This window comes from Silene latifolia, chromosome Y (genome assembly GCF_048544455.1).
Source record: "Silene latifolia isolate original U9 population chromosome Y, ASM4854445v1, whole genome shotgun sequence".
Classification (NCBI taxonomy): Eukaryota; Viridiplantae; Streptophyta; class Magnoliopsida; order Caryophyllales; family Caryophyllaceae; genus Silene; species Silene latifolia.
In genome coordinates this window covers 460214756-460242498 of record NC_133538.1, presented here as the reverse complement: position 1 = coordinate 460242498, position 27743 = coordinate 460214756, and the positions used below count along the sequence as shown (strand labels likewise).

The window sequence follows — 27743 nt, the reverse complement described above, 5'->3', positions numbered from 1 at the left end:
TGAAGAACATGCTTCCTATAAGCTAAAGCTAACTGTATCTTGGTCCAAGTATCTTTCATCGGAACAAAATAAGCTGACTTGGTCAAACGGTCAACTATTACCCATATCATGTTGTTACTCTGTTGACTCCTCGGCACACCCACTATAAAGTCCATAGAGATAGACTCCCATTTCCACTCAGGTACCTCAAGAGACTGAATCTTACCTTGTGGTCGTCGCTGCTCTCCCTTAACCCTCTGACATGTCAGACATCGAGCCACAAACTCGGCTGTTTCCTTCTTCATCCCAGGCCACCATAAAGTTTTCTTCAAATCTTTATACAACTTGTCACCACCTGGATGTACTGAATATAGTGTGCAATGAGCCTCTGTCATGATCATCTTTTTCAACTCCTCATCATTAGGAACACACCACCTGCCATCAAATCTTACACTGCCATCTGTATGAATAGAGAACCGAGACACTGTCCCTTTCTCTACTCCAGCTCCCCACTCCTCAATCTTAGGATCCAAAGCCTGTTTCCTGCGAATGTCGTCATAAATATCTGGCTCCACTGTCAAGTCCCCTATAGCATCCCCATTCTGTATCATATGTATCCCCAACTTCCCCACCTCATCTCTCAACCTCATCAAAGACATAGCTGTGCATAGAGAATGCACACTCTTCTTGCTCAGCGCGTCTGCAACCACGTTTGCCTTCTCTTCATGGTATATAATATCCATGTCATAATCCCCTATCAGCTCTATCCACCTCCTCTGTCTCATGTTCAGCTCCTTTTGAGTGAAGATGTACTTGAGACTATTATGATCTGAAAATACCTTAAAGGTCGCCGCATAAAGATAGTGCCTCCAAATCTTGAGAGCAAACACAACTGCACCCAACTCCAAATCATGTGTCGGATAGTTCTCCTCATAAGGCTTCAATTTCCTAGAAGCATAGGCAATTACTTTCCCGTTCTGCATTAACACACATCCCAATCCATTCTTTGAAGCATCTGTATATACCTCAAAGTTCTCACACCCTTCAGGTAAGGCTAAGACTGGAGTTGTGGTCAAACGCTCCTTTAATGTTTGGAACACTGTCTCATAACTTTCATCCCAACGAAACCTGTTCTCTTCCCTTATCAACGCTGTCATAGGTCTGCCGATCTTTAAAAAGTCTTTCACAAATCGACGGTAGTACCCTGCCAAACCTAAGAAACTCCTGATCTCTGCCATATTCTTTGGTGCTTCCCACCGAGTGACTGCCTCTATCTTTGCCGGATCCACAGCTACACCCTTCTTAGAAATCACATGCCTCAGAAAGGCAACCTCGTTGAGCCAGAACTCAGACTTAGACAACTTTGCATATAGCTGATTGTCACGCAAAGTCTGCAACACCAACCTCAAGTGCTCCTCATGCTCCTCCTTAGTCTTGGAATAGACTAACATATCATCGACGAACACCATCACAAACCGATCCAAAAACTGACTAAAGACCCGGTTCATCAAATCCATAAACACTGCAAGTGCATTAGATAACCCAAACGGCATCACCACATACTCATAGTGACCATACCTTAATGTAAAAGGTGTCTTTGGTATGTCCTCATCCCGAATCTTCACCTGATGGTAACCTGACCTCAAATCAATCTTGGAAAAGGCTGTTGCCCCGTTCAACTGGTCAAACAGATCATCTATCCTTGGCAAATGATACTTATTCTTCACTGTAACCCTATTCAGCTCTCTGTAGTCGATGCACAACCTCAAACTCCCATCTTTCTTCTTCACAAATAGAACTGGTGCTCCCCACGGTGATACACTAGGTCTAATGTATCCCTTATCAATCAAATCATCCAACTGTTTCTTCAACTCCTCCAACTCCTTAGAACCCATGCGGTAAGGGGCCTTAAAGATTGTTCCCGTCCCTGGTTTTAACTCCACACTGAAATCTATCTCCCTCTTTGGTGGTAAACCTGGTATCTCCTCCGGAAAAACATTTGCAAACACTCCTACCACTGGTATCTGATCAACTGTCGAACTCACCTTATTATGGTCTCTCACATGGCATAGGATCAAAGGACATCCCTTCCTCCGATAGGACTTCAATGTCACCGCTGCAATCACTTTGACTTTGGGTTTGACAACAAACCCACGATAAGATACACTAACTCCCTTAGGTCCCCTCAAAGAAACTCTCTTTTGGTGACAGTCTATCCTAGCCTTGTACTTACCAACCAGTCCATACCAACTATCATCTCAAAACCATCCATGGGAAACTCTAACAAATCTACTGGAAGGTCAACCTGCCAACTATCATAGATACAACCGCCCACAAGTTACAGATTCACCCGACGGTATAAATTCCATCTTTTACAGACTCAAACTCTCTCAAACACAAAAGCTTAGCATGACTCGGCGATACAAACTAATGTGACGCCCCCGAATAAAAAAAAAATAAAGGTAAATACACCATTAACAAGAAAAGTACCGGTGAGCATCATCCTCAGCTGCCTTCTTGTCCATCATGAAAAGCTTGCCACTAGTCTTCTATCCACCTCCCTGGACAGTACTAGCAGAAGTAGACGGCTTAGCAGCCGACCCCTGGTTGTTGTTCGTTGCCGGTTTCTGATATGAATTACCGCCATTGCGGTTAGCCCCACCGTTGTTGTTTAGACCACCCTAATTGTTCATGACCCCGCCGGCCTGTTACTAGCATAACTCTGAGACGGACCCTGAGAGAAACTCCCATGTGATTGCCTCTGAAAACCCCTGCCCACAACACTAGTGCACTCATGTCTCTTGTGGCTCATACCGCCACAGTTAAAGCAAGATATTCCCCAGCTGCTACTACCACCACCTCGGCCACGCCCATAGGAAGCTCCACCACTGAACCCCGACCTCGATGAGTAAGCCCTCGTTTGGTTATGGTTGCCCGTCTTGTAACTAGACTGACCACCACCCTCGCTCTTAGCCTTCCTCTTCTCGGGACCTCTCTCCCTGTTCTCCTTGTCCATCTCGAACAACCTCTCAGCTCTCCTGGCCCGCTCATTCACTTCCTTAACATCAGTAAGGACTCCTACAGGCAACTTCTCCATGATCTTATATGTCAAACCCTTCTCAAACCTCAACGCTAAGTTCTCCTGGTTCAACCCTTTATCCTCAGCATACCTAGACTTCTCGTTGAACTTATGGTAATACTCAGCTACATTCATCTCCGGAGTCATTTTTAAATCATCAAACTCCTCTCTCAGTTTGCTACGGACATGCTCAGGCACAAACTCTCGGCGCATAGCTCTCTTGAACTCATCCCAAGGTATAGCTGACTTCCCCTATCTCACATACAGATCTAAGGCACTCTCCCTCACCTTATCCCACCATTCTCCGACCACATCTCTCAAGTAGAATGCAGCTTGTTCCACTCTAAAGTCCTTCGGGCAATGAACCACATTAAGAATATTCTCCATCTCTTTGTGCCAATTGTCGAGCAAAATTGGTGCTCCAGTGCCCATGTATTCTTTTGGGTTGAAACGGGCTATGGTGACACTCATCTTAGCAAAATCCACCCCAGCCTCTTTATCCTTCCCAAACTTCTTTAAGGCCTCAGTCAGCGCCACCTGATGCTCAAGCATCTTGGCCACCTCATCAATACTCATCATCTCGGCCCTAGCATACAACGCAGATCTTTTCGGCGGCATCTTTGAACTATATAAGAGAAGAGGTAAACATAAACACACATCCCATAACTTAAACACGTATATAACCTAATCAGCTCACACTCGACCGAGCAACACCACCCACTCGATCGAGTTGAGGCCACTCGATCGAGTTGCCCCCTTACTCGATCGAGTGCCTCGACTCCAGAACCTGACCAGAAAGCATCAAAACCTTGCTCGATCGATCCCCATACTTACTCGATCGAGTAGACCACGCTCGATCGAGTCCCCCTTCTTACTCGATCGAGTGCCTAAAAACAGCAGACTGTCCAGAAACGATATACACACCACTCGATCGAGTCATACCCACTCGATAGAGTCCCTCGCCTACTCGATCGAGTGCCCCCTACTCGATCGAGTCATGCTGACTCGTATACTACCCGCATGTTCAACTCAACTACTTCCCACAACAACTATATATACATAAATCGATATGCATACGTATATACAACAATCAACATCCTATTTCACATGTTTCTAATAAACCACATTAGAAATCAATCATCACGCAATTCCGTTTTCATATCAACATATAATCATGTTACTTACTCACCTTTTTACCACCACATTCTCCATCCTCCACATGCATTCATCCACCGATTCATACAACACATTTCAACATAGATATGCAACATAACTTAAATAAACACATAGCGACCCTAGACACACTCCATAGTGACTGGTTCAAAGTTGTAGGGCGAGATCGCGACTTTAGGACGTCTCCCAAGTCGTTGTATTAGCTCCTAACAACTCCTACCCGGGTTCATTTTATTTTGACTCCCTAGATTCATTGGGTTCATTAGTTACAGGTTCCAAAATCGTCGATCTGATACCACTTTGTAACACCCCCAAACACTAACTGCCTTACCAGGACCACCCAATATATGTGAATGATACCATCTCGGTTATCTGAGGCAATGTATATCAAATAGACAATAAAGAAACGTACTTTATTAAGTAAATTTAGAGCGATACATGTCCAATACCAAAACTGTTAAAGAAAATACAACTGTTTCCCAAAAATGTCAAACCAACTAAAGTAAATAAATGTTTAACGACACAGCGGAAGACTTCTAGACATCTCGTGATGACTCAACCCAACTATCCATGCGCGTCCATCTCATACCTATTCAATAACTGCTCACCACTCGTGAATGGATCACCAAAGTTTTCAAAACATTTAAACGGGGTCAGTTACTGATTACACAAAAATAATACAACAGAAACAACACAACAATCACCCAATATCCATCATAACTCCGCACACCTGACTACACACTTTCACACTAAAGTGTGTAGTCCTGCCAGAATACTCATCTCAACAAGTATTCCACACCGCCAGTGGGAGACCGTAATCGTTCCCACCTAAGCCCCGCTCATCTCATCCGAGCGATAACCCTTGTTCCTTAATGTGCACATCCCCTCTTTGGCGGATTCCACATAGGGCGAATCAAGGGCGTGAAGCCAGTCTCGCAAGTGACTCCACTCAGCCGAGGACGCACCTTGAGTACCACAGATAAACAATCACAACCAACTACATTATACAACAACAATCACCAATTACCAATTCCAATACGATATGAACCAACAACAATAAACTACCATCGACAACATCATGTAATCAATAACCGAGTAGGAAAACCCTATCTGGAATAAGCAACCACGAGACCGTCACAAGCAGCTAATCAGTAATGCTCCTCTACGAAACCTTCTTCTATAAACACATATTCATACAATTACCATCTAAACAACATAATACTCCCAAAACCCCCAATTCTACCCAATTAGGCTTTTAAACAAACTCAACGAAACAGTATAAAAATTATAAAAGAATCTTAACCTTGACGCGACGAACTCAACGGCGTAAAGAACACGACGATCCCATAACCTTAGCCTTTGGGATTTGATAAAAACGCGAAGAATGAAACAACGTACTCTTTTCTCTCTATGAAAGGTTTTTAGAAAAGTGAAAAGTGATTAAGAAAGATGACGGAGCCCTTAAATACTAATCACGCGTTATTAACATAACCCGGCTAAAATAACCCGTAAGACCAACTTACTCGATCGAGTGCCCCTTACTCGATCGAGTGTCACACGTAATCGATCGAGTACCCATCAGGTAGACTACTGTTTCGTATAAAAACATACTTACTCGACAGAGTAAGCCCCACTCGATAGAGTACCCATAGACATAGAAAACCGTAGTATTACATCCATGATCCTTTCCGACCCAAATTGATCGGCCGCCGGGTTCAAACCTGATAAAGCGGTTTTAGTTGTTAAAGATGGATATTTGGGTGCTTTTGAGCGTATTTGAGTGGTATTTATTGTATATTCCATATACTTGAGTGAAGAGCTTAAACATCGGAATTTTTCAAGATTATGGTGAGATTCGAGTCACTAGGCAATCAAGTCTTGGTCATGAGCATGAATATGTTGATTTTGGTGGATATAATTGAGCAAAGTCAAGCAAAGCCACACTCACTCATGTCAACCGAAATCGTGTCAAACCCAAAGTAATGGAGGTTAAAGATCAACACAAGCCTGCAAATAATTCCTATTATCGAGTCAAGTCAAGTGGTGAAACCTTCAATGCAAATATTTGTCTAAAACAAAGAATTGAGGTCTTTTTGCACAAGGCTCAATTTCATCAAGCGCTTATCTTCAGTTATAAAGTCTCAATTGATGCAATATCAATTGGAGATGAAAGCTTATATTCTTAGTTTTCCAACGGCGGATCCGAGGGATGCACCCCGCACTTTTCCTCTATTTGTCCCGCTTGTGTTTACATAAATGAGACCACTATATTAGGTTTAGTATACTATTCATTAGAACTTGTTGGAAACCAGAAGCTTCTACTAATTATAATAGAGAACTAGTCATACTATTGGTCATCTAATACTTTGACTCTTAATAGTTATGACAAGATATTAAAATATGTACATTGTTATAAAATAAACTTGCTAGGAGGGCAGGTTGAAAATGCAAAGGAGGTGGGGCTGTTGAAAGGGATCACGTTATGTCAACAGGAGAGACCAATCACTCACTTATTCTTTGCTGATGATTCGGTTTTTTTCTTCCAAGATAGCGGGCGAGCGGCTTTTACCCTAAAAAGGATTTTGGATGATTATTGTGATGCGTCTGGGCAAAAATTGAATTTGGACAAATCTGGCATTCTCTTTAGTCCAAGTACGACGCTAGCAAAGGCTCAAGAGACTATGAGGGTACTTTGTGTACAAGCAACAAAGGGTATTGGAAAGTATTTGGGAATCCCTGCAGAATTTAAAGAGTCAAAGAAGGGGATCTTTGATTCCCTTCTTGATTATGTCTCTAAACGTATCTCTTCATGGAACGGAATTTTCTTATCGCCTGCTGGTAGGTTAACCCTAATTTCTTCAGTCCTATCAAACCTTTCTAATTACTTTCTATCGGTTTTCAAAATTCCGGTAAGTGTGTCATCAAAGCTCAATACTTTGTTGGCACAATTTTGGTGGGCTGGGTGCAAATTGGGGAAGAAACTACATTGGTGCAGTAAGAATTTCCTCAGTCTTCCCAAGAGTTCGGGGGGATTGGGCATAAGGAATGTGGGGTGCCTTAATAAGGCGCTGCTTGCCAAGAACGGGTGGAGATTGGTTTCAGGGGATGATTCTTACTTCAGCAGGATCTTCCGGCGGAAAATCTTTGGCACTAATATTTTTGTTGATGGAACCCGCCCTAAGCAGGTTTCTGGTTGCTCTTGGGGGGTTAAAAGTATTACATATGGTCTGGAGCTGATCATGGAGAATATTGGTTGGAAACCGGGCTTGGAATCTGAGCTCAATGTGTGGAATGCGAAGTGGGTAAATGGGGAATCACCTGAACCACAGGATCGTTTACTGGATTCTGCTTTTCTCTTTCTGGAGAGCCTTCAAGTTCGTGAGTTATGGAATAGCGATTTTAATTGGAATGCCCCGTTGGTGCGTGCACTTTTTAAGTCACAGGATGCGGAGCGGATTATTGCAACTACGTTATGTGCGTCGAGGAAGCAGGATGAAGTTTTTTGGCCTCTTACGAGTAATGGTGTTTACTCGGTTAAAAGTGGGTACGGTCTTGCCTTCATGGAGTTTTTTGAAAAAAAGGGGACGTTAAAAGATAAATCTAGGATCACGATGACAGGGAGGGGTTTCTGTAAATCCCGATTATGGAACTTACCTGGGCCGAATTTATGGAAAATTTTGATCTGGAAGATCATCACAAACACTCTTCCAGTGGGTTTTGAGTTCCAGAAGCGATCAATTGATGGAAACCATACTTGTCAAATGTGTCTGGGGGATCAACCTTTTTGTGAGACGGTGGAACACATTTTTAGGGATTGTGCTTTGTCTGCTAGGGTTTGGGCGGGGACGGTCTTAGGTATTCGGGTTGAAGGGGTGACTATGGTACCACTTTGTGATTGGATCGTAAATTGGATCCGGTTTTTGGAGAAGATGGAGGGTGGGGAACGGAGAGTTATTGTCTTCCTGGCGACGTTATGGGGTCTTTGGACTGCCCGCAATAATGTGGTATTCAAGGGGGGTAGGGTTATGCCGCGTATTCTTCTGGAGTCCGTCGATAACAATGTGGAAACGTATATACAAGCTATGATGAAGGAGACGGAACGCAGTGATAAGGTGAAAGGTCAGGGGATGCTTTCAATGGATGGCACCGAGATGAGATCTATCAAGGAGGGGTTTCCTATGTATGTGGTTGGTCGGAGGGATCCGTGTAGACAAATCAGGGTTAAGGTTGACGCAGGGTGGTCTAAAAACTTGGCCGCCGGGATTGGGTGGGTGGCTTTCGATGATGCGGGGGTCAGATTTGCTCACGGGAGCAGGAAGATTACAGCAGAATCAGCTTTGCACGCGGAGGCTCTCGGTATCTTTGAGGTTATCCAGTGGGCTGTCGGGAAAGGTTTCCTCCACCTAGAGGTGGTGTCTGATTGTTTACCACTAATATGTCAGATTGCAGGTTTGGCAGGAGTGCATCATGTTGTCAAAGGCATTCTGCAGGATCTCAAGGGGTTTTATGCTTATTTTCATTGTTTAAGTTTTTCGTATATTTCAAGGAACCTTAATGCTGTAGCACATGGCCTGGCATCTCGGGCCATGAGATTGTAATCCCTTTCTTTACTGTTGCCAAAAAAAAAAAAAAAAGTTATAAAATAAACTTTTATAAAATGAGATTTTAATAAAGAAAATTTAGATATATAATTGGAAAAAAAACATGGTTAAAGTAGGCTTGAAGATCATGTAAAGGCAAAATGTTTTTTTTTCTTTTTGGCAACAGGAAAGAAAAGTTCTATCGTTTATATATGACTCTTAGAGTCATACTTTATTATTACATTATTTGAATAAGAAACTAAACTAAGTAGGGGGTGATAAACAAAATAGGCTTCTTAAGGGGACGATCAGAGTTGGCCAACTGGGCAAACATTTCTTTCCTCTTCCTTATCAACTGAGCTTCGGAGGAGTACCTGCAACAAGACATACCTACGCCACGAGGACGTAGAAATTTATGGGTGAGAGATCTACTTGCAGAGAAAGTAGATAAACTATGTCTTGGAGATTCCTTCCCTTGGCTAAATGTCTTCCTGGGAGTGATAATTCTCCTTTTGATTTTCCCATACCGTGTAAGAGAGTACCTGCAAAGTTTAGACGTCCTAGGGGCAGACGATAAGTTGTTAAACGAGGAAGAGTACATCTTACACTTCTTTGGACAAGCTGAAAATAGGAAAGGCGGGTCAGCATTCGAATCATAATGAGCTTAAGTACAGACAGAAGTGGCGCCATCAATATTAGAAGAGAATGGTGAACTAGGATCATGAGAAATGACGGTGTTTGGTAGTTGGAGGATTTGAGTACCAGCAGTACTAAAATTGTCACATATGGAGGACGTGCTCGAACTTGCATCAGGAACACGAGGCTTCTCATTGTTGATATCAAAAGGAGACAAGTCGTCATTTATAGTAACCATCGTCCTCTTTCGAGGACGTCTCGTCCTCCTCTTTTTCTTACCTTTGTCACTTGTAATGTCTGTTTCCTTTGTTTTCTCATTATGAAGAATCCGAATTGTTAACGTCGATAAATCTCTCTTATGGTAAAAGCTCACCTTTTTACCTTCAAGGAGCTTTTGATAAGTTTGTCCATGGATTCTTAGCCGACAATTTCCTCCACCCTTCTTGGAGAACTCATGAATTGACGACTTATCAGCTATATGCTCATCTTTCATTAAGCTAGCGCACAAATCTATGCCACAATTATTTTGATCATCCTTCATCTCCATAACCCCACTTTCATTAACCTTTATACTCTTATCCATACCCAAACCATGATTATTTTGAGGATATGTCACCTCCATCTTCACATTCTCGGAGTCCTTAACCCTCACAAAAGTTTCAGATACATGAACAAGCTTCTTGTTACTATACACATCAAGTGCACGATCAACCTCCAACATTCTTTTACCATTTTCCTTCATAAGAAGCTGACTTTTAACCACACCTAACTCTCTTAAAACATCCTTATTCTTGGGTTCTACCACGAGTGCCTCAACCAAATCTAATTCTGCTTCCAAAAATCTTTTCAACTTCATGAATACTAACGCCCTACGAAATAGAGCCTTAACATTGCGGGGAAAGAAGTTCAAGATCATAGAGCACAAGTCCAAAGTAGCTTGGAATTCTTCAAGTTTGAGGGCACATGCAGCAAGATTAGAGTTAAGCGAGACCGCAAGTTCCGATAAAGACCGAATATCTTCATCCCCATCAGCACCAATACTCAGACCAAGAGCTTACAAGCTTCGTCGTAACAAGCAGCAGCCTTATCAAAAAAATTCCTCCTAAACAAATCATTACCTCTTTCTTTAAGTTCCTTAACCTTAGTCAAAGATGACCCCTGAAATCTCATGAAATTGCCCAACATTATCTCCCCATTATCATCCATAAAACCATCATTGACATGAGCACAAGCAAAAGTTTCAAGAAAATTCTAATAACCAGCAGTGGGAGTCATTATTTCATACAACAAAAAGCTCCAAATCAGAATAAACTAGGGGAAAGCATGCACTCATACAACTTCACCAGCAAAACCTAAAACCCCAATCAAAACGTAGATGATTGGAGACCAAATACCACCCCAACAGAGAACTTAAAAGCAGTAGCTTAAGATGGAACTCAGCGAAAGAACTCAGAGAAGATAGTTTACTACACTATACAAATACACATAAAAACCAGAAAACCATAATAAGAAAGGAAAGAAGAGATCACCGGTTTGTGGCAAGATGAAGAAAAACGTTCCAAGGAAATCGCACCATAAGACGGTAAACGCGACACTCAATCGAGAACCGATTGCCTTAGATTGCAAGCACAAATACCGGATGATCAAAAAGGATCCTTCTTACCACAGCTACGACGATCAACGATTAACAGATTCGGCTCGCTGGCGTCAGGTCAGATGTAATTATGGGTAAGCGGACGGCGAGCCGAAGACGGAGGCGGAGGCAGAGGTGTGGGTTAATTGATTAATTTGGGTTTTAGTTTTTGGGAAAGTAAGAGAGAAAGAGAGCCGTGATCTGGGCTTTGTACAAATTCGATACAAACACAAAACTAAAGGCAAAAAGTGGATTATCTCATAAAAAGAATGAAGTATAAAATTACTCTGCATGATTTATTAATGTGTTTATACCGATTTCTTAGGAGTGTAAAACTAGTTACAATTTAGAAGTACGGTAGAAATTCAGGTGATATTGTATTCCTAATATCTGATCCTTTGAAGTTTAATTGAATTGTGCATGATTTTAAACATTTCATCAAAATATATGAAAATACACAAGGAAAGGCACTTGCAAAGCTGCAATTCGTGTCTAGGCCTGTCCATTAAGGATTGACTGCTGGATGTCAAGAGGAACCCTAGATGCTGTTGGAGTAAAGGATCGCAAAGCCTTAAATTTAGATCCATGTCCCTCAAATGGGCTCATTTTCATTCCGAGAGGTAGGAGCATAAACTTAAACATTCTGAAGCTACCCCCGAAATGAAATGGCTGGGGAGAGGAAACCACTAGATGATGATTTATGAACAAGTGATATTTTTTAGTCGAAAACAGCAATGAAGCAGTCTACAATTCCAAAGTCCCCGAAGCTCTTAACTACTTACGACATTTCCATGAGCTCTGTACACACAATCACATGACCAGTGCAAAGCTCACAGGTACATGTGGTTCACAATTTTATGTTTATACAATCTAGCAAATTTGTGAGACCATCATCTCGGATTACCATTACCAAACAGACCCCCAATATCTGAGGATAGTTCATCGATATACCTTACTGCACAATCGTCCCAGAGATCCGAGGAGTATGACAAGTTATCGGCCTTGAGAATTTGTGGAACAGGGGGAGCTTTTAGGAAGATTATTGGTAGAACATTCAATCCACGATATGAAGCACTGAAGTTAGAGGGCATAAAACCGATCAGGCTCTGAGTTTGAGAAGTCGGAATGATATAATGAAGTAGACCCACTTCTTCTAGAGCTTCTGTCTTTTTTTCTCAAAGACCGTGTTCGCTTAGATTTCACCACATAATAACTCATTGTGCTAAGAACTCCAACCATTATCACCCCCCCAACAACTGTAATGAGCGTGGCAGCCCACTCATGTCTCCGACCAACTACTATATAAGAAGACGCCATGAATGCGGCCGAAGTGCAAATTGAAGCCAACCACATTAGCTTATTGATAACTCCCACTACTCTTCTCTCGGCTTTAGTCTCACCTCTAACCAGAGTGATCTGGACTACAACAACTGCCAAAGATGTAAAAAGCGCAATGGCATTGAAAATGAAGAAAATTTTAAAAGCAGCAGTTGTGGCGGCAACAGCGACTCCATCATTACCATCGCCTCCCGGGACTGTAAAAATGGCGGCAAAAGCGACCGTAGCAAAAAGTACGGCCACCACAGTCACCGAGTTAGTGGCGTTGTTTATTCCCTCTCGATGAAGCTTCCTGAGCTCTTTGGCAATTCCACTGACATTTTGATTTGTTCTTCGGGTTTGTTCTAGTTGCAGGTGAACGTCTTTTTTAATTTGGCTGACAGTTTTCCTCAACTCGTCCCTTGGCTGGTTTAGTTCATTAGCCTTGAGGGCGTTATTTCGGAGAAGGCAATCCTTTATTTCTGCAGATTCTTCTGAGAGTGAAAGATCTTCAGCTATATCGAGAGGAGTTTTGTGTTGGCTATTTAATGCATTAACATTGATGTCTGGAAGCATCAATAACTCATTTACGATCTGCACAGTGAATAGAAATTTCAATTTCATATCATACCTACGTAGGAGCTTTGAAGACATTATAGAGATCATGTCTATTAAGATTGAACACAAAACAGTCAAACTATAAAAGATAACCCCTGGAGATACATAGAAGACAAGGGTCTAGGATACATTCCAAATATTACAAGTGCAGACTCAAATCATTAGCTCTCCTCCAGCTGCAATGTGAATTACCTGATAATTTAAGCCTGTGTTTTCTAGTTTCGTAAAAAGAAGACACTTTAGTGTAACATTTATACATCCTTTACCAGGTGAAGTCATCTAAGTTCTACTCTAGCTATGATCCCTGTCATCTTCAAATATGCATCAAAGAATCCCCTTACCACATTTAAACTAAACTGAGCAAATGAATGCCATGCATCTTTCACTAGATCACAAGTCTTTCTTTTCTTACAACATACAGGCTTCATACTCTGTCTGTCACTAATTGTGCATCGCTAAATGGAAAAAATGGCGCTGAATTTCCTTTATTTTTGTTGGTGATAAATTAGCTTCTACAATTTCTTTTCTTTCCATCGCTGTCTTTTTAAGATCAGAACAGATATTATCTGCCCATTAGCATCATCTTGAGATAGGTTCAACTTCAAAGTATTCAGCCTTATATATTGAATCATCTGCCATCCTTAGGCAGTTAGGCTTTTCGAATTTCTTTTGCATAAAATTTGTTGGAGTTAGTGTCCTCCACAATAGTGCGTTTACATCATAAATCTCATTAAAGGAATATCATCAGGATATTTATTTTATGATCCTCGTCAGTTGATTAACGTAAATCGATAACAGTTGGCTGACTAGAGTTTGACGTTATTGTCGTGTGACGGCGGTGATCAACTGACCCCTTTCGATCACACCCAAAGGAACAAACCCCAATTGACAACTAATTAATAGTATGAGATACAATTTATTTAGTCCCTTGATTTATTGACTAAAAGGTTAGTCGATCTTTTTAGAGAACTCGAGGCGCGGCAGTTATTATTTAATTATGTGATAATTGAATAATAAATTTTATGAGACGGGTTTTAGTTAATTAATTGTTAATTCACTAAGATTGTACTAATTGATTAATGTGATTAATATTAGTACGTAAAATTGTACTAATTGTATTTGTGCGACAAATATAAGAATCGAAATGGACCCGATAAGGGCACATTGGACCGTGTAATTGTGTGTGTAATTGTGCATGAGGCATAATCATTATACACCTCCTTTTCTTATTGGGTGTGCTTTTCCACCCATTTTGTCTACCCCATACAATTTCTTATTGGACATAAAATATTGCAAAAAGAACGCTCTGCTCCCACTACACTCCACCCGTCCACTCCCTCCTTTTCTACCCCATCAATTGTTCATTTTTACATACTTGAACATTGCATGTGATAGAAAGTGTAAGAAAATTTATTATCTCTCTAAAAATTAATAAAATCATTTTACTAAGATTTGTAAGTAATATAGATTAAAAATACTAAGTGTATTAGTATTATTTACATATTATTAAGGGTTAAATTTAACAAGTACCTAGTTATATTTGTTAGATTATTGGGTATATATTCTTGGGTGTTTCTTGAAGGAGATCTTCTAATTTGGAGATTTGGTAAAGGAGGATCTTCCATCTTTCATTAGCAGAAGAACAATCAAGGTAGGAGATCTTGATTGTGCCCATATTCACCATCAAATCAATGTAAGGAAATTTTATTTCCTAATCCTTAATTAATATGCTTTTATGTTGCATGCATGTTACATAGATCACTAAATCACAAATTATGAGATAATTTGATTTTAATTAGAGAGTCTAATTAGGATCTATGATCTTTCAAGTGGTATCAAGAGCGAGCCTTGTAATTTGCATGTTGATTTTTAGCATATTAAACAAATTATGAGATAATTTGAAAAACTCAAAAATTGTGTTAGAAGAGGTTTTAGCACGAAAATTTTTGGGCATGCATACCTACTGATCTCAAAAGGTTTGTGGTAAAATTTGGTGACTTGTGAAGTTATTTTGCTATTTTTAATGATTTTTGGTAGAAAACCGAGTCAAAAGTGTCGTATTTTGGTTAAGAGTTAACTAAAAATAGTTAAAGGTTGATTCGGGTCATGAAATTTTTATTTTGTTTCATGCATATTTTCTACAGATTGTATGTAAAATTTCGAAGGTTGGTTTGAAGTTTTGCATGTTTATTGATTTTATGAGATAAAAATCGATAAAAGTGAATTATTTTAATCATATATTTCAAATGAATGTTTCAGCCCTTGATAAATTTATGTACATTCAATAATATGTTTAAAAGTTAAAAGTGAAATTTAAAATGTGATTTCACCTTGTTTTGATGTTTATTGGTTTTAGTGGCTAAAAACCGATAAATATCGATCTTTTTCTTCATAAAATTTATCCGAAATTTTAAATTTTTTGACCTTTTGGTGTTCTTGGGAGTGTTCCAGAATACTCAAAATTTTTAGTTTCAAGTTTTGGTAATTTTTCAATTATTTTGGATTTATTACTTAAAAGTTATGATTTTACGGATTAAATTAGCAAATATCACCAAATCAAACTAATTATTCATCATCAAATTAGTGAGGACTAATTTCGAGGTCCAAAACCGTTTGGACTTAAATGAGATTTAAGAGTTGATTATTGATTTTTACAAGTTAAAAATCGATTAAATCCACAAAACCGAGCAAGATATCAACGATTGTAAGATAGGGCGATTTTGGCATCATTTTACAGCATTTTAAGCATATTTATTTATGTTGAATGAATGATTGTCATTTATTTAAAATATTTATTTTGTTGTACCTAGTATGGCCTAATTTATTTTAATCGTTGTTACCCGAAATGAATGGGAATAGCGATTTGTTTGTAATTTCAATACGATCACGTATTGTCGGTTTGTAATTAATTAATAGTTTTATTTATTTTATTAATTAATGTATAATAAGAATAGCTATGTAATTTAATTGTAATAGTTATTTTTACCGGCGTTTCCAAAAGACGGAATTACATCAAGACAGAGTCTATTTTTGGAAAGTTGTTCCAAATCACACAAAAAGGAGCCACTTTTGGAATGAAGAGGCAAGGGACCAAGGAGTTGGTTTCCGTTATGTAATAGTCTAGTTTTTATTAACTAGGAGGCCATACTAGGATTATTCATATGCTTGCTTGCTTTTATTTTTCCGCGCATGCCAAAATCGCCATTCACATGCATTTTATTTTCGCGGTTGTCAATTCACGTCATTTACATTCACCGACTTAGTTCACTTATAGGGAATTTATGACTAAATTGATAAGATCTCTCACATAACTAAAATTGAGATTAGCCTTACCAATTAGTAACACCTATGAATCCCTTGTTCATTAGAGTCACACTCGCCCAAGCGGGGTGTTCTCTTTTTACCTCGGGTAAGTAGGGTGATAAAAGGTTATCACGCGCCAAACTTGGTTGGACTCAACGCGATATAAGACGGTCTTGTGTTTCGGGGCTAGTAGATGGATTTATGTAAATCCGTCAACCGAGAGGTCTAGAGGTAGAATTAGTCAAACGTTAACTTACCGAATTTACACGATTATAGGATGTTTCGCCGCAGCGATGCTCATTTTTGTTTAAAAACGGATCTTGGAATCATTTATATAATTTAGGACTTGCTTGGATTGAGGGTAAAATGAAAGGAATGAATATGAGAGTAATAGTTTAGGTGCATTTTCCATGTTTGGCATGAGAGTAATTATTCACCTCCTGAATCTATTACCCTCATGAAAGGGTAATACATTACCCACCCTCCCCCCGGGTAATGATTAAGGGAGTAAAATATATACTCAATAAGTATTACCCTTATGCCTTTCATCTATAAACTCGTTACCCAAGTAATTAACTTCCCCGGTAATTATCACCCAATTAAAATTTACCCCCGAATTATTCCCTGGATTACAGGCAAGCCCTTAGTGGGAGATCGTTATATAAATGTTCAAACTTGTTTCACAAGTAATTTTTTTAAAACAATGAATGTTAATATTTCCCTGTTTGTTGTAGTATTTTAATTCGCAATGGCAAGTCCTATGGTGCTCGGACTCGCCACTTTCCCCGGAGTACCCGTGTCCGTACGACCCGACACGGATACCGACACGGAATTCGTGTCCGGTCGGCAACAGGAGAAATGGACACTTCAGTAGTTAAGATCGACGGAGAAGCAGTTTGAAGGAGAACAATTTGCGTACCTATTGGCCTTGGATACGACATATTTAGGTGGTTTCCGGCGCCGAATAGGGTTGGGCATGGCAGACGGCATAATCGTGCTTGCTTTATTGTGCTTTTTCTAATTTTAGTCTTTATTTAATTGTTTAATATTTTGGTTTTCAATGCATGGGTGTCCTTTTAACTCCTCTTTTTTATTACCTTACACGTGTCCCACTTTATGGTATTCTTTGACTTTTCAATGCTCATCCTTTATTATTATTAATATCCATTCAGTAAAGTTAGTAGTTGAAATTTGGAACTCACAGTCTATTTTTATTTTTATAAAAAGGTAAATATAAAAATGGATGCTTTGACCGTGTCCAAATATGAAAATTGGATACATTGACCGTGTCCAAAAGTTGTCGTGTCCACTAATTAATCGTGTCCTCGTGTCCTTAATTTTATGACTTCAAGTGTCGGACACAAGGATTCGTATCCGTATCCGTACATCGTGCCCGAGTCCGAGCACCATAGATGGCAACTTCATCGACTACTCCACTAGGCAAAGATTCATGGCTAAGGTCCGTAATGGACAAATGTACCTTAAAAGATGACGGTAGTAACTTTCTTGAATGAGAATCCAACATCAAAAGCGCCGCGTTGTCCGACAACGTAGTTGCTTACTTGACCGATGCCCCTCCCATCAAGCCCAGTGCAAGGGCTTCATCGGCTTCATCGGCAGTGCAGACCGCCTATGATGACTATATGAGGATGTCCAATGATATCAAAAATGTGTTGATATGGTCGATGTCCTCAAATCTCAAGCTTTCATGCATTTCTTTGAATGCGTACGAGATATTCACTCGTATGACTACTATGTTTTCACAAACACCCAAAGTCCGCCAATATGAAGCGGCGGCACGCTTCTTTGAAGCAAAGCTTGAGAGGGGCAAAAAGGTTGGTCCCCCTGTACTCAAAATGGTCGAATATGTTGATATCCTAGAGCGTCTAGGGTGTAACATTCCTAAGACTCTTGTGGTGGATCGCATCCTCCACTCACTTCCCACCAAATTTGCCCACTTTAGGGTAAACTATAACATGAATGGCATGGATAAGAGTTATCATGAAATTCATGCACTCCTCACCCAAGCGGAGAGGGATATGGAAGCTAGTGGGAGTGACAAAAGGGATGTTCTAACTATGAAGTTAAAGAACATGTCCCTTGGAGTTAGGAAGGGAAAGGGGAAAGAAAAGTCCAAATTCAAGAAATCGTCAAAGAAACAAGACAAGGGATAGGGGAAAGCCGTTGAGAATGGCAAACCCAAGGCAAAGAATGTCAAACTCTCCGAGGCCGAATGTTTCCATTGTAATGGGAAGGGGCATTATAGGAGGAGTTGCCCCAAATACTTTGAGGATCTCAAGGAAAGGCGTGTGACGCCTTTTGGTATGATTTCCTCTCTCTATGTGATAGACGTTAATTATGCTTGCACTTCCACTTAGGGTATTAGATACCGAATGTGGGTCTCACCTTTGTAATCATTTGCAAGGTTTAAGGGACGTGCGAGCACTAGCAAAAGGTGATGTGGATCTCCGCATAGGCAATGGAGCTAGAGTAGCGGCCGTTTCCGTAGGGACCTATGTGCTCACTTTAGCTAGTGGTTTAGAGTTGTTTTTAAATAAGTGTTATTTTATACCAACTTTAACCAAGAACATCATCTCCATTTCCGCGTTAGACGAGGAAGGCTTTTGTTTTATGATTAAGAACAATAGTTGTACTTTTTCATTGAATGATTTGGTTTATGGCAAGGCCATTTCAATTGGAGGTATTTATGTTTTAAATGATGTTAATGACGTTTATCGTGTGGAAGCTAAAAAGCTCAAAATGGGTGATCCAAATAAATCCTACCTTTGGCATTGTCGTTTAGGTCACATAAACGAAAGACGCATTAAGAGACTTGCTTCATCAAAAGTGCTCAAACCATTTGATTTCGAATCTTATGGTATATGCGAGTCTTGCCTTTTAGGCAAGATGACTCGTGTACCTTTTGCGGGAAAAGGGACACGAGCTAGTGAGGTTTTGGCTCTCATACATACGGATGTGTGTGGACCATTAACCATCACCGCTAGAGGAGGTTTTCACTACTTCATTACTTTTACTGATAAGTGTGATGACTTGAGTAGATATAGATATATCTACTTGATGAAGAATAAAAGTGAAGCTTTAGACAAGTTCAAGTAGTTTCAGAATGAACTAGAGAACCAATTGGATAAAAAGATTAAGACCCTACGATCCGATCGTGGTGGTGAATACCTAAATTCTGAATTTGATTCACACCTAAAAAATTGTGGTATAGTATCACAATGGACTCCTGCTGGCACACCAGGATTAAATGGTGTGGCCGAAAGGAGAAACCGAACTTTATTAGGCATGGTTCGGTCTATGATGAGTCTAACCGAGCTTCCTGATTCGTTTTGGGGTTTTGCCCTCTTGTTTGCAATATTTTCACTAAATCGAAGCCTGACTAAAGCGGCCGATAAAACTCCATATGAGATATGGACAGGGAAAGTCCCTCATTTGTCATTCATGCGCATTTGGGGTTGCGAAGCGTATGTCAAGATCAAGTCTGACAATAAGCTTGCACCTTGTTTTCTTACCTAATCAAAAAAAAAAAAAAAAAAAAAATAAGCTTGCACCTTGGTCTGACAAATGTCTTTTTGTAGGATACCCAAGGGAAACACGTGGCTATTACTTCTACAATAAACACGAGAACAAAGTGTTTGTGGCTCGTGATGCTGTTTTCCTAGAAAAAGAGTATTTCTAGAAGACAGAGTGGGAAAAAATTTGAACTTGACGAAGTTCAAGAGCAACAAACCGAGAATGAGGTAGAGGAGAACGTGGAGGATAACGTTTCCTCCTCCTCTGCAACGGTGATCATTCCTAGAAAGTCAAGTAGGATTTCTAATCCACCTGACCGCTACCTTGGTAACATCGAAGAGGATGGTGTTTTGTGACTTTTGAAAAGTGATAAACCCACTACCTACAAATCGGCCATGTCTAGTCCCGACTCCTCGCTTTGGCTAGAAGCCATGCGGTCCGCAATGGATTCCATGTACGAAAACCAAGTATGGGACTTGGTGGATTTACCTGACGGAGTGCGACCCCTTCAGTGTAAATGGATATATAAAATTAAGCTCGGCGTGGATAAACATATAGATGTTTACAAAGCTAGATTGGTGGCAAAAGGTTTCACCCAGTTTTATGGTCTACACTATGACGAAACCTTCGCTCCGGTCGCTATGCTTCGGTCCATTAGGATTATCTTAGCGGTTGCCGCGTTTCATGATTATGAGATTTGGCAAATGGATGTCAAAACCGCCTTCTCTAGAAGAGGAAGTGTACATGATACAACCTGAAGGTTTTGTGGATACATCTAACCCTAAAAAGGTGTGTAAGCTCAAGAAGTCCATCTATGGTCTTAAGCAAGCATCTCGGAGTTGCAATCATCGCTTTGATCATGTTATTAAACAATACGGTTTCACTAGAAGTGTTGAAGAACCTTGTTTGTACATGAAGTTTAGTGGGAGTAAGGTTGCATTTCTTGTCCTATATGTGGATGACATATTGCTCATCGGGAATGATATTCCATCGCTCACTTTCGTTAAGGAGTGGCTAGGGAATCACTTCCAGATAAAGGACTTAGGAGAGGCACAACGAATCTTGGGTATTCGAATCTATAGAGATAGGTCGAAAAGGATACTAGCATCGAGTCAAGAAGCGTATATTGACAAAGTTCTTGACCGGTTCAATATGAAAGACTCCAAGAGAGGATTTCTACCTATGGGCCAAGGGATCACTTTGAGCAAGTCACAGTCTCCCTCTACCCCTAAGGAGATTGAACACATGAAGACCGTCCCTTATGCTTCCGCTGTTGGGTCTATCATGTATGCTATGATTTGCACTCGTCCCGACGTTGCGTATGCCTTGAGCATGACAAGTCGTTATCAAGCAAGGGATAGCCGTAAAGAACATCCTTAAGTACTTGAGAAGGACTAAAGATTCGTTCTTAGTATTTGGAGGAGAAACTGAGTTGCGTGTAAGAGGTTACACGGACGCAAGTTTCCAAACCGATCGGGATGATATGAAATCCCAATCTGGCTATGTGTTTATGCTAAATGGAGGAGCTGTTTGCTGGAAGAGCTTCAAGCAAAGCGTTACCGCGGATTCTACAACAGAGGCTACCGCGGATTCTACAGCAGAGGCTGAGTACCTAGCAGCGTTTGAAGCTGTTTGGATTCGGCAATTCATGGAGGGACTAGGAGTAGTCCATTCCGCCAAAGATCCGATCACTCTATATTGTGATAACAGTGGGGCTATTTTTCAAGCCAAAGAGTCGAAGTCTAGTAATAAATCTAGACACATTGAAAGGAAATACCATGTAATTAGAGATTATGTGGAAAGGAAGGAAATTGACATTTGTAAGGTTGGGACAGACGATAATATTGCTGATCCTTTAACCAAGCCTTTATGAAAGGCTAAGCATGATGGTCATGTCGTCGCAATGGGATTGAGACGAGTACTAGATTTTCTTTAGATTATGGATATGTAATAATTGGATATTGTATCACTTTTTATATATATGATAATCGCATTCATTGTTTAAGCATTCTTTTATGAATTCTTTTATTTAGTATGACTAAATTTATAATACCTTGTTTATCTAAATAAGTTGTGGAGACAATGTTAACACTATTCAAGTGAATAAAATGAACATTGTATTTTGTCCCTAGTCACTTAATGAGGTGACGTCTCGGAGTGACTAGATTGTAAGTCGATTGATGGTTGTTCAACACCATGAAGTCATACGTGATGACTAGTTGATTACATAGGCAAAGTGTGTGACACTTTGCCGGACAGTGACCATTTAGAGAGTCCCTTAGTTCTATTATAGACACTTGGTCGTGGCAGGGATCTCTAAGATGTTCCTATGAGTTGATTCTTTTGACCGGAGACTATTATCCAAGTCAGTGCAGTTTCCGAGTGACTTTGGTTTTTGTCCAAGGTCGTACCGTGAAAGGAGGCCAAAGGGCATCTTCTGAGTCATGATGATCTGTATTGAGCAAAGATAGATAGGGCATACAGGAATTGTCCACCCACATTGGGTAACTATATCTCAAGGCCACTCGAGGAGTTGTGACTTTAAATGCGTGGCCACGCTCGGAAGTAATCTATTGTAGATTTTTCCGGTCTTGTAGTCACACTCCCGATCGAGAAAACCACTCGCGATATGTTCATGTGCAAGTGCGACCTGAAAGACACATTGCATTGAGTGGGAGATTAAAACGGACAAGAGAATTGGTAGCGCACACCTTCTGTCGGACAAGTGGGAGATTGTTGGAGTTAGTGTCCTCCACAATAATGCGTTTACATCATAAATCTCATTAAAGGAATATCATCAGGATATTTATTTTATGATCCTCGGCAGTTGATTAACGTAAATCGATAACGGTTGGCTGACTAGAGTTTGACGTTATTGTCGTGTGACAGCGGTGATCAACTAACCCCTTTCGGTCATACCTAAAGGAACAAACCCCAATTGACAACTAATTAATTGTATGAGATACAATTAATTTAGTCCCTTGATTTATTGACTAAAAGGTTAGTCGATCTTTTTAGAGAGATTTCGAGTTACGAACTCGAGGCGCGTCAGTTATTATTTAATTATGTGATAATTGACTAATAAATTTTATGAGACGGGTTTTAGTTAATTAATTGTTAATTCACTAAAATTGTACTAATTGATTAATGTGATTAATATTAGTACGTAAATAATATGTGTAGCGGTACACGTATATTTACGGAGTGTTTTGGACAAAATTAATCGGAAAGCATTTAAACATAAAACGATGTTTAAAATAATAATTACACGTATTTGTGCGACAAATATAAGAATCGAAATGGACCCGATAAGGGCACATTGGACCGTGTAATTGTGTGTGTAATTGTGCATGGGGCATAATCATTATACACCTCCTTTTCTTATTGGGTGTGCTTTTCCACCCATTTTGTCTACCACATGCAATTTCTTATTGGACATAAAATATTGCAAAAAGAACACTCCACTCCCACTACACTCCACTCGTCCACTCCCTCCTTCTCTACCCCATCAATTGTTCATTTTTACATACTTGAACATTGCATGTGATAGAAAGTGTAAGAAAATTTATTATCTCTCTAAAAATTAATAAAATCATTTTACTAAGATTTGTTAGTAATATAGATTAAAAATACTAAGTGTATTAGTATTATTTACATATTATCAAGGGTTAAATTTAACAAGTATCTAGTTATATTTGTTAGATTATTGGGTATATGTTCTTGGGTGCTTCTTGAAGGAGATCTTCTAATTTGGAGATTTGGTAAAGGAGGATCTTCCATTTTTCATTAGCACAAAAACAATCAAGGTAGGAGATCTTGATTGTGCCCATATTCACCATCAAATCAATGTAAGAAAATTTTATTTCCTTAATCCTTAATTAATATGCTTTTATGTTGCATGCATGTTACATGGATCACTATATCACAAATTATGAGATAATTTGATTTTAATTAGAGAGTCTAATTAGTATCTATGATCTTTCAAAATTAACTACATAGAAACACCTTATTGGGATAAACTATATCAACTATGAAGACAGTGACATAAAAATTTGATCAGAGCACATAAGCCAAAAGCCTAGACAATTTTACAATAATTTTGAGCCTTAAGAATATAAAGGCACTAACTAAAAATGATTAGAAAGGCCCGATTTATAAGATGTTCAGTTTGCCTAATTCGTAGGTACCCTTAGTATATCATGTCATACTACTTTTTGGACATCATGTCATAGTACCCTTTCTATATCACGTCAAAGACACATACTATACGCTATGCAATAGTATAAATAATCGTTTTACTTAGATGTTGTTTCCTTATTTATAGGAAACTCTTACCACACGTTTACAATTCTAATTTTTACATTGATTACGAAACTCTTTCCCCACGTTTTAGTGCCTAAAAAAGTTTTTAGTCTCCATTCTCCAGTTTACATATAAACAGATAGGTGAAATACAAAATTTCGGCACAGATAATACCTCTGCTCGCTTCTTCCTGGTAGCTACATGCAAAGCTGTGTTACCAAACTTGTCTGCGCGCATGACGATGGTGGCATCTGCCTCAAGGAGTGCTCTCACAACATCACCACTAGTTCCTTTCACTGCCATGTGCAATGCAGTCTGACCTTTCTTGTCAGTTTTCCTAGCTAATTTTGGATCCTTTTCAAGCAATGCTCTCACAATATTCACATGGCCCTGACGAACAGCAAAGTGAAGTGCATTTTTCCCATTGGATCTGATAGAATCCACTAAGCTACCATCCCTTGATAGAAGTTCCATAACTATATCTGTGTGTCCCCTTGTGGCTGCAGATATCAAAGGGGTTGCATTTGATGGGCCAGTTGTTTTTATTAGCCTAGGATCATGGTCTAACAACAATTGGACGATTTCTGCATGAAACAGATGAAATAAAATAATAAATCACCTGGGTAGGATGCAAAAACTTTTTATCAGCAATTAATCCCATGGGAGATGGTCTCATATTAAAATGATGTGAGGCAAACTGATGTACACCAAAATCCCTGCACATAAAATATCTATCAACCCACTAAAAACTGAAAAATAAATAAATAAATTTTCATAAAATGATTCAGTATCATGATAAGCTTATAATGAGACGGTCTCATATCCTCAAGCCAATGCATGAGACAAGATCTACAAACTAGATGTCAGCTTTCAAACTTGACCTTGCGCTTCTAATTTGATTTTCAATGACGCAAATAGCTGACTCAGATGTAACTTCAGTCAACACCGGTAGCAAAGAAGACTCAAACAAAACAACTTTACTCAAGTGCCTCATAAAAAACACCGATAGCAAACAAGGCATCAGATAAGGCCACATGTTGGTATTTTCCGTATGACATAAGAAAAACTGGTGTTCAATAAAAACATGAAAAGATCAGACACTTGTTCCACAAGTTAAGATTTAAAAAACAGCACTTATGTCTCATAAAAACTGAAATTTTTACTATTTTATGGTCAAACCAATGAACAAGACAAGGAGTTAGATGGGTACCAAGGTGTCCTTGATTGGCAGCAACATGCAAAGGATCAAAGCCAGATCGATTCTTCTGCACAAGAGTATCCTTATTGGCGTACTTTAGAAGCTCCTTAACCACATCCAGGTGACCCTTGTCAGCTGCAGTAAAAAGTGCCGTCTCTCCCAATTCATTACTCTCATTCACCACCAAGGCCCTCACCTCGGCGGCCTCTATTTCAAAATCGATCCCACTTAGACTATCCCCAATTTGCGAATTTATATCCCCACCAAGAATCTGCTTGACGGCTGCCAAATCACCACGTTGAGCAGCCAAATGCAGCTCGGTGTCATTGTGGCGACCAGTGACCTGCTTCACATATTTTTTCTTTCCTGCTTGATCAATCCGCTTGCCAGAATTAGAGAGAACCAAAGCAGGGCCTGATGTGGCAGTTGGTGATGGAGACGGGGATGGTTCTGTAGGTGCTCGGTTTGTGGGCGGTTGATCAAAGCGCTTGCCAGAATTGGAGAATACCGAAGAAGGCGCTGATATACCAGACGGTGATGGAGAAGGGGAAGTTTCCATGGGTGTTGGATTTGAACGAGGGGAGGTATGACCTATCTCCAAATCCTGTTCCTCGACTGCAAGTGTGAACATATCAGTGAACTACCTTATGAATCTAACATTATTGTTCAAGCAATCTAGCGAGTGTTGAGAGCATTTATGAGAAGTCTGTGAATGTTACAACCTATTCTCGAAAAAAAAAAAAAAAAAAAAAAAAAAAAAAAAAAAAAAAAAGGAAAGACACTTGTTTGTTATGCTTGGTTAGGAAATGTTAAGAAAGCATCTCAACCAAAAGCTTAAGCCAATGGTTGGAGTCCCAAGATCGGTTTTATACTCTAACAGGAAAGGAAGTGTGGAAAAGTGTGGAAAGTGTATAGACAAGCTAATACCGCGCGCCGAAGTCACATAAGTTTGGACAGTGTGATCAAGTATGATTGGAGAGTGTTGGTGTCCGATTAATATGGAATTGAATTTGAAGATGATATTACTCAGAATTCAAGAGCATATTAACACACATCAACCAACTTGGAAATTATTACTCCAAATTGCAAACTTAATCCGATTTATTTAAGTACCAAAACTCAAATCTGAGTCTACAGTAATAATGTAAAACTAGCAATCATACTATTATAATCATTTTTGTTTATTTAGATTAAAACTAAACATTCTGAGATTTCACTTAACAAATGAATTTAACTTTCTAAAATTACTGATCAAATCTCAAAGCTGAAAATATAGGTCAAGTATGTAAACAATAAAATAAAAAAAGAAAGAGTAAGGAAATAAAGAGTTACCTTGGTGGTGAATTGAGGAAGCCATGGGAGTTGATGATATGGAGGAAAGAGTAAAGAAAAGGAGAAAAGAAGAAGACGATGAAAAATAAGAGTAAAGTCAAGTCATGGCGAAAGGAGTAAGATAAGAGAAAGGAGGTCCCAATACTAATTTTCAACCATTTATTCTGATTTTTTTTATAAGGTAAATAACCTAGAACATCCTTCCGGATGTGAGGATGATCGAAAGCCAAGCACTTTCCGACCACAAAAAGAACACAATCATGCTATGTAAATGAAAATGACTTAATGAAAAGTCAATACAAAAATAGCATTAAAGAAAGAAAAATAAAACTCATACAAGTACTTAGAAATATCAAATACTTCCTCCATTCAACTCCACTCTACCATTTTCTTTTTTCACGTTTGTCAACGCGTATTTTACGCGCTAAATATCATTAGCTACGTACTTGCAAAAATTATAAAAGTTAGATATTTTTAATTTACTCGTAAAGACGAATCAAACAAAATCCCACATGAATATATTTCCACTTACGTATCGAGAGAAAATCGAAACTGAATACACAATTGTGAATAGTGTACAAAAGTGAAATAGGTAGAGTGGAGTTAAATGGAGGAAGTATAAAGAACTAACAAGTATTGTAATACCCCCTTCTTATCCGGCCAATATCATTTCCCAAGGCGGTGAATCGAAGTTACAATTAAGAAACAATTTAAATAAATAACAAGTTTAGTGATTTACAAATGAATAATTGAATAATAAATATAAACTATAACATGTACAACTCGACTACTATCTAAGTCATCCAACTATATCGTTCGATTCCAAGTCAAAAGCGCGTCCCGTCTCCCGCGTGACACTAAACCAACCTGTACTCAACCTGCTCCCCATATGATCGAAAATATCATATGGATCGACAAGGGTCACCCCAGAAATAGGTGACAATTTACACAGACACATAAACACGTCAGTTTCAATAATTAGACATACGACACAACATGATAGGTAAATATGCAATATGTCAATGATATAAATGAAACACAATTATACAATCACCACGT

General features: G+C 39.4%; 1 protein-coding gene across 1 annotated transcript; it reads right to left on the bottom strand.

Annotated features, from left to right (window-relative positions):
* Nucleotides 1–11777: 11777 nt before the first annotated feature.
* LOC141633443 (ankyrin repeat-containing protein ITN1-like) lies at nt 11778–26819 on the bottom strand. Its single transcript, XM_074445911.1, has 4 exons — nt 26685–26819; nt 25365–25967; nt 24329–24738; nt 11778–12991 (listed from the first exon to the last, which is right to left on the bottom strand). Exons 1-4 carry the CDS (start codon nt 26707–26709, stop codon nt 12161–12163), a joined length of 1869 nt encoding a protein of 622 aa, XP_074302012.1. The 5' UTR covers nt 26710–26819; the 3' UTR covers nt 11778–12160.
* Nucleotides 26820–27743: the final 924 nt, after the last annotated feature.